The sequence below is a fragment of the Cyprinus carpio genome, chromosome A4 (genome assembly GCF_018340385.1).
Source record: "Cyprinus carpio isolate SPL01 chromosome A4, ASM1834038v1, whole genome shotgun sequence".
In the NCBI taxonomy this organism is placed as follows: domain Eukaryota; kingdom Metazoa; phylum Chordata; class Actinopteri; order Cypriniformes; family Cyprinidae; genus Cyprinus; species Cyprinus carpio.
The window spans coordinates 29,386,248-29,394,572 of NC_056575.1; the positions used below are offsets into that span (position 1 = coordinate 29,386,248).

The 8,325-nt window shown below is 35.7% G+C and overlaps 1 protein-coding gene across 1 annotated transcript in view; it reads left to right on the forward strand.

The window, feature by feature from the left end:
• Positions 1-7,326, forward strand: part of LOC109098242 (NACHT, LRR and PYD domains-containing protein 3-like) — a 59,628-nt gene extending 52,302 nt beyond the window's left edge. The window contains 4 exon segments of the mRNA XM_042746686.1: positions 3,524-3,691; positions 3,816-3,983; positions 4,095-4,147; positions 7,172-7,326. Of these exon segments, the coding sequence (XP_042602620.1) occupies positions 3,524-3,691; positions 3,816-3,983; positions 4,095-4,147; positions 7,172-7,326 (544 nt within the window).
• Positions 7,327-8,325: the final 999 nt, after the last annotated feature.

The window sequence follows — 8,325 nt, forward strand, 5'->3', positions numbered from 1 at the left end:
TGATGTTGTAATTGATGCAGTATGTGGTCTGGCATTGTCATGTTGGAAAATGCAAGGTCTTCCCTGAAAGAGACGATGTCTGGATGGGAGCATATGTTGTTCTAGAACTTGGATATACCTTTCAGCATTGATGGTGCCTTTCCAGATTCCAGAGTGTAAGCTGCCCATGCCACATGCACTCATGCAACCCCATACCATCAGAGATGCAGGCTTCTGAAACTGAGCGCTGATGACAACTTGGGTTGTCCTTGTCCTCTTTAGTCCGGATGACATGGCGTCCCAGTTTTCCAAAAAGAACTTCAAATTTTGATACGTCTGACCACAGAACAGTTTTCCACTTTGCCACAGTCCATTTTAAATGAGCCTTGGCCCAGAGAAAATGCCTGCGCTTCTGGATCATGTTTAGATATGGCTTCTTGTTTGACCTATAGAGTTTTAGCTGGCAACGGCGAATGGCGCGGTGTATTGTGTTCACCGACAATGTTTTCTGGAAGTATTCCTGAGCCCATGTTGTCATTTCCATTACAGTAGCATTCCTGTATGTGATGCAGTGCCATCTAAGCGCCCGAAGATCACGGGCATCCAGTATGGTTTTCCGGCCTTGACCCTTACGCACAGAGATTGTTCCAGATTCTCTGAATCTTTGGATGATATTATGCACTGTAGATGATGATAACTTCAAACTCTTTGCAATTTTTCTCTGAGAAACTCCTTTCTGAATATTGCTCCACTATTTTTCGCCGCAGCATTGGGGGAATTGGTGATCCTCTGCTCATCTAGACTTCTGAGAGACACTGCCACTCTGAGAGGCTCTTTTTATACCCAATCATGTTGCCAATTGACCTAATAAGTTGCAAATTGGTCCTCCAGCTGTTCCTTATATGTACATTTAACTTTTTATTGCTACCTGTCCCAACTTTTTTGGAATGTGTAGCTCTCATGAAATCCAAAATGAGCCAATATTTGGCATGACATTTCAAAATCTCACTTTTAACATTTTATATGTTATCTATATGTTATTGTGAATAAAATATAAGTTTATGAGATTTGTAAATTATTCCATTCCCTTTTTTTACTCACAATTTGTACAGTGTCCCAACTTTTTTGGAATCGGTTTGTAGGTCTGCCCCCCACGTAAGGTTTTTCTAGTTACTAGTCGTTCTTTTGTCATTATTCAACTAATCACAGGTTTATATTAAATTTACATCCATAATCCATAATGAGCCTTAATATATTCCGCGCTCCAGCAGATGCATTAAGTTTGCCACAAAGCACAGGCAGAAGTAGCTTAATAATTGTGAAAAACAAAAAGAATTTGTTTTTTATTAAATTTATGTTTTATTGTCAGCTGCAAGATGAAATTCACAGTGCTGACTCTCTCCACATGGACGTGCCTTTAAAGAGAAATGCAACCTTAACAGATTACATTATGCTTTCATTTTGAATTGGTTTAAAAGTAGACATTTCAAGCTTTCTGTAGATATATTTCTCATGTTTGTGAGACACCCCAATTTTAAGTTAATTCATTATCAGGAAAAAATTCAAGTGATCGAGAGGGCACCTCCCTGTCATGCATGCGCAGTAATAATTTTCACACAAACACTTGAATATGAATAATAATTCACATTTGCATATGCATTACAAAGTAAATAATTTTTACATGCAATTATCCAAAATAAAACCAAACAAGATTTGTAATGAAGATAAAATATGTAGACAAATAAGAATAAGAATTAGAATTAGAATTAGAATTAATTAATTATTAATTAATAATTATTAAATTAGAATTAATAATTAGAATTATTGCTGCGTGTGCACTCAGCATCAAGCGCGACGCGCAAATCATGCACTCTGATATTTTACACACCTGCATTTAAATGTGGCTGCAGTTTATTTATTTTATTTTTTACTTCACTTAAATTATATGAAAGCAAGTAAAGAAGGCTCCCTTTAAAATCACTAAAGTTGTCAATTAATGAAGCTGTTATTTACATTGTGTGCATTTTGTTGATTAAAATGAGAGAACTTAAGTTTAAACATGAGGAACTTTTATTAATCAGTCCATTGTTTAGAGTTTCAATGATTTAGCTAAATCGTGCAGGTTTAATTTATTCATTTCTTGTTTTAATTAGGCCTAAATAATGGGAGCGAAATTATACAGTGCCTCACGTTTTACTAAAATAAAGAAAATAATTTATAAAACATGCAACAATTTCTTAATCAGTGTACAGACAGATATCTATTTCCCAAGAAGTTATCTGTCAAAATAAAAGGACATGTAACAAATATCAAAGTAGTGCATGACACAAATGCATGCTGTTTTATTGAAGGAATTTTAAAATATAAATTAAAATATAGGCCTAATATGTGAGAATATTAACATTTTGAATATAAATCCATGGAGTTTAGCTCACTAAAATAGACCACTTTTAATGCTTCGATGCAAAGTAAACCACAATTTCTTTATTTATATAATATGAATTATGTGTTATATTATTCTAATACTGCACAATACTGCACACCTATTAAATGTGTCAAATCTAAAATATGGTGTAATACTGTGCAGTTTAGAGAAAATATAAGCACAGGCTCATAGGTTTGACATTTATCCTGCTAATTCGTTCTAAGAAACGCACATAACTTCATAAGTACTAAACTTTCATTTTCCCCGACTGCAGCCGTCAAATGTAACACATCGGTGAGGCAAAGCTGATGTCTATTTGCGAAAATGTGCTTTGATACGCTTGTTTGATAACTTGTGGTTAAACTGCCACTCAGCGGTCAAAAGCTGCAAATGCACTTTGCAGACGCGGCGGTAGAACCATCATTTTGGTTGGCAACCATGTCTGCATTTGTGATCAGAGAAACGACAAAAAAGCGCTACTCTACACTGCTCAAAAACTCCTGTTTGAATCATAAGTGGCAAATCTTTAAATATTAAAATGTACTTACAGACTGTGAGTCAGAAGCACCAAACTTGCAAATTTGGAACTTCCCCACTTTATAGAAACAGACACCGGGAATGTAGGCTACTCTCACAGGAAACAGTCCTCCGCAAAATGCGCTGCACACATCTGAATATTTGGGTTGAACTGTTCCGGGACAGTGTTGTAAATACAACTTAACCACTGATTTCTAGTTGTGTCCTCTTTTGGAAGGCCAGACAAAGTAGTTTCGCTTTCACAATGAAACACACAGCGTCTCCACAACATGGCGGCCATGGCAAGAGTGAGAATAAAACTTACGCCTTCTTTCTTTGCATTTGGGTGGCATTATGCAAATCTTCCCACATCGTGACGTAAACATGGGGGAGTGTTACAATGAGCCGTTTTAGGTAGAAGTGGTTGACTCAACTTTTTTTTAAAGAATATCTTTTTGGACTTTAGTCTTTGCAACTTTACAGATCTTCTTTATGCACCAAGAGCTTGTAACACTCCAAAGAGAAAGGAAAAATTGAAATCGCATCATATGACACCTTTAAGAATTATTCTATATTCAATTCCTTTGTATTTTTCTTGGTCAGACTTTCCATATGTAAACTCACTGGTCAGTCCAGTGAAAGTTTGTCTTCAGCTTTACAATCCTCAAACTCCGTCCTGAGAGAGCTGGACCTGAGTAACAATGACCTGCAGGATTCAGGAGTGAAACTTCTTTCTGATGGACTGAAGAGCTGTAAGCTGGAGATTCTGAGGTTTGAATTTCAAGTACTTCAATTTTTTATTTCATTTTGTTTTGTTTTCCATTAAGTTAATTAATAAAAATCACAGTGTTAAGAATTATTCTATATCCAATTCCTTTGTATTTTTCTTGTTCAGACCTTCCATAAGTAAACTCACTGGTCAGTCCAGTGAAACTTTGTCTTCAGCTGTACAGTCCTCAAACTCTGCCCTGGGAGAGCTGGACCTTAGTAACAATGACCTCCAGGATTCAGGAGTGAAGCTGCTTTCTGGTGGACTGAAGAGCTGTAAGCTGGAAATACTGAGGTTGGAGTTTCAAATCCTTTGTTTTTGTTTTATTTTATTTTGCAATAATTACTGAAAATCATGCTGGTAAGAATAATTTAGCATCAAATTACTTTGTGTTTTCTTGTTCAGATTTTCCATATGTAATCTCACTGCTCAGTCTTGTGATCAGTTTGTCATCAGTTTTACAATCATCAAACTCTGTCCTGAGAGAGCTGGACCTGAGTAACAATGACCTGGAGGATACAGGAGTGAAGCTTCTTTCTGATGGACTGAAGAGTCCAAACTGTCAGCTGGAGATACCTGAGGTAAATGGTTTTCTCTAAAACAGTTCAGAAAATGCTATCATAATAAATTATTGTAATAAAGTACTGTTTTGTCAACAAATGTGACATCTGCTCTCAATGGAATACCAGAACAAGACACACACACAAAAAAACAACAACTGTGTGCAGGACACCTTTAAATTTTTCATGAATTATAACAATGCATGTGGTGAGAATGTGATATTGCTTTGTGTGATTATTAACCCTCTGGAGTCGATTAACGCGTATACGCGGTTTGGGGTATTTCCTCCTGATAACCCCGAAAAGAACTTAAATTACACTTTCAGTTTTGATCGTACAGAAAAGAGCAATACATCAATCGAATCTGTAAATGGTCTACTTTTTTGTATACAGACATAATAACAAAACTTTGTGCACTTATAATATAAAGATAACAAACAAGGAGTGCTGTCTGCAGCCTTTGTCTGCGCTGATCTTCAGTTACAAATGCGTCATTAAAATGAACTGTAACTCAGTGAATACTCAACGAAGGAAGAGACATGAGAGAGATATATCTATAGAAAGCCTGACATGTCTACTTTTAAACTAAACAAGTGCTGCCGAAAACAAATATTCTGTGATAAAGTAATCAATATGAAAACAACACAATGTCCGTCTTTCACGTCTCCCTTCATTATATTTTAATGCGACCACGCCCCCACGCTGAACGTGCTTTTGAGATGATAATGTTTCACTGAAGCGCGCGGCTTGAATACGCCCACACAACAGAAGACAACGCAGCGAGATTGTTCTTCAAGTTTTTTTATTTTACTGTTTGCTTCGCGATGAGAGGAATAAGACATAATTCACCCCCAAAAAGATGTGATGTGGTTGACGATTTGAGATTTGGATTTCCTCAGAAAAAAAGAATGAAGCACTTTATCCAGCAGAGATCATAAACATGAGTAAGTCTCTTATTTATTTATATACTTGTACTACTTTTCACATAACGGTGTAAACATTTTACTAGTTAGACTTTTTCCAAAGACTTTTTTCCAAACTATAATTCCTGATTAAATGTATAATCAAGTGAAATATTATGAAGTTTCAATAACAATATACACTACTATACCATTCAAAAGCTTGATGTAACTAATATAAATGTAACAATAAATGTAACTGTAACAAATGTAATAAAACAATGCTGGTTCTTTCAATTTATCCCCCCCTAAAAAAACCTGAAAAAAATATTCTAAGCTCTTTTCAACATTAATATTAATAATAATAATGATAATGATAATAAGAACAATAAATGTTTTTTGTAGAAAATAAGATTGTTAAAAGGATTTCTGAAGGTTTCTGATTGTGTGACTGGAGTAATGATGCTAAAAATTCAGCTTTGAAAGTCAGCTTTGATTGTTCCTAATAAACTGTTTTTAACTGCACTCACAAGTGAATATTAAATTATGTTGTGGGGATAATTAAATATATTCTAAATAAACTACAAATATAAAATTATATACATTTATTTTGTCCTCACATTCTTTCTTGTAACTCATCCCTCTCAGTGACACAGCTGACTGAATGGCTCATTAGCAGCTCATTATGCAGGCCTTTGTCTTCTCAGGTGTGAATTCATGATAGTTGACGCCTACTCGCATATGATTTTTACCAACAAAAAGTGTCTTAGAAAATTTAAATCAATATATTGTTTTCTGTAAGTGAGTAAACAAGATGATTTTCACATCATTTAGAAAAAAAAATTCTAGGCTACAAGCTCCAGTTCTCAAAAGTCCCGGGAACAAATGTTCTGTATGTGTTTTATTGCCTTATTCAAGTGATTTTAACATTTTAGGTTTTTTCACTACCCACGCATAACATTTTTTTTTTCTCAAAAACACAATCATGTACATACATGCTGCTCACATATTATTATAGCCCAGTTTGTGCTGATTACAGTGAGATTAGACTTTAGCCATTTATATATTAATAAGAAACTGAAAAAAGCACAAATGTCAGGGCATGACAAAACTTCTCCAGGCCCCAAAAATACCCTTAGACTCCAGAGGGTTAAATTGCAAAGGTTTGTGATGTAATTATGGAAATATACAGTCTGATGCACTGCACGTTTGAGAGTAAAGTGTAACACTGTATTCATTAACACTCATGAAAAAACCCACATCACAGAGCGACTCCATGCTGCTCCACAAAAAATCAAGTCAAAATCATGTGCAGCAGAGGAACATGAACAATATCCGAAATGAGCAGGTTGTATATACCACTATCATAAACTATGATATAAGCACACAAATGACATCAAATCATAATCAATAAGTTACTAATCAATGCTACATTTTAATGTTTTAATGACAGCAAGGATGGCTTGATTGTGATAATTACATTTTAAATTGTTTTCTAGAAAAAAAATCATTATATTGATCAGTTATGCACACTTCACTTACACACACTTCTGGATTCATTCAGTGGTCAAACGATACATTGGCCAGTTTAACCCTATGTGGTCTGAGGGGGTTTTAGGCACTGGAGAAGCCCTGGCATTTATGTTTTTTTTTTCAGTTTCTTATAAACATACTAAACAGACTAAACAGAGGGGTACAGGATGCAACTGTAACAGTACTCAACCTCATTCTTAATCACCTTGAGGGCAAAAGAAATCATGCCAGACTACTGTTTGTGGATTTCTCGTCAGCCTTTAACACCATTCAGCCCCACCTGTTGGTTGAGAAGCACTTACATCGGTTCAAACTGGAGGCCAACCTTGTGGGCTGGATATTAGATTTCCTCACAAATAGATCCCAGCGAGTGAGAGTAAATGGCCATCTCTCTGACTGGGCCCTTACATCAACTGGCTCACCACAGGGGTGTGTTCTTCCCCCCTTTTCTATATTCTGTACACTAATGACTGTCGCTCTGTGATTGAAGACCGATACTTTGTGAAGTTTGCTGATGATACGGTTATTGTCAGCTTATTGAACAATGAGGAAACTTCACACGGTTCGGTCATTGATCACTTTGTTACATGGTGTCAGGATGACTTTCTTGAACTGAATGTCTCTAAGACCAATGACGTGTATTGATTTTAGGCGCAATGTCACTAACACTGAAAAAACTAGTATAAATGGTCAGGAAATAGAGGTTGTTACAGAGTATAAGTATCTAGGATCCATTATTGATGATAAGTTGGGTTTTGACTCAAATACCAGTTTGCTTTGCAAGAAAGGCCAGCAGCGCCTGTATTGCTTGAGGAAGCTGGCAAAGTTTAATGTGGATAAGACCCTGTTGACCCTTTTTTATAGGTCTTTTGTTGAGTCAGTTGTTACCTTCTCAATCTGCTGGTATGGGTCCATCACTGTAAAACAAAAAAACTCCCTTTCGAGGTTAAGTTGAGCAGCATCATCACAGGTTCTATGCAGAAAGGTCTGGAGAAAAAGGCTGAATTTAAGATGTTGCCATCGGGATTACGCTTTTAAAACTCCCAAAATTCAGAACCAACAGATATAAACATTCTTTTGTGCCTGCAGCCATTCTGCTTCTTAATTCTATAAAGAACCACAGATAACTTAGTGATTTACTATTTATTGATTGTTTATTGTTTTGTATTATTTTAACCATGCCTGCATGGTAGGCAATTTTTTGTATTGGTATTGTGTGTGTGATTGTGTTTGATTTGTTATACTATCTGTTGCACATTGAATTGCCCCATTGGGGACAAATAAAGAATTTGAACTTGAACATATTAACTCTTTCCCCATCAGCATTTTTTTTAAAGTCGCCAGCCACCACTTGCATTTTGGGTCATTTTCACAAAAGTTTAATGGCCCCCAGAATAATTTGAATCTGAACATGCAATGTGCCAAAGAACAGAACCTATGCTTTTAAACAAACATAAAGAGTTTTATTCTAGTTTCATGAAATCTTTTTTAATCAACACTTGCATGTTTTAACGTTTCATGAAAAAAAGCAACCCTTTGAGGAAAAAGGTGAGAAAAACACATTTTTTGTAAAAGACTACATCTGTGCATGTTACGAGGATCGTTAGTCCACCAATAGATAGCAGACTAAACAAGGATTATTTT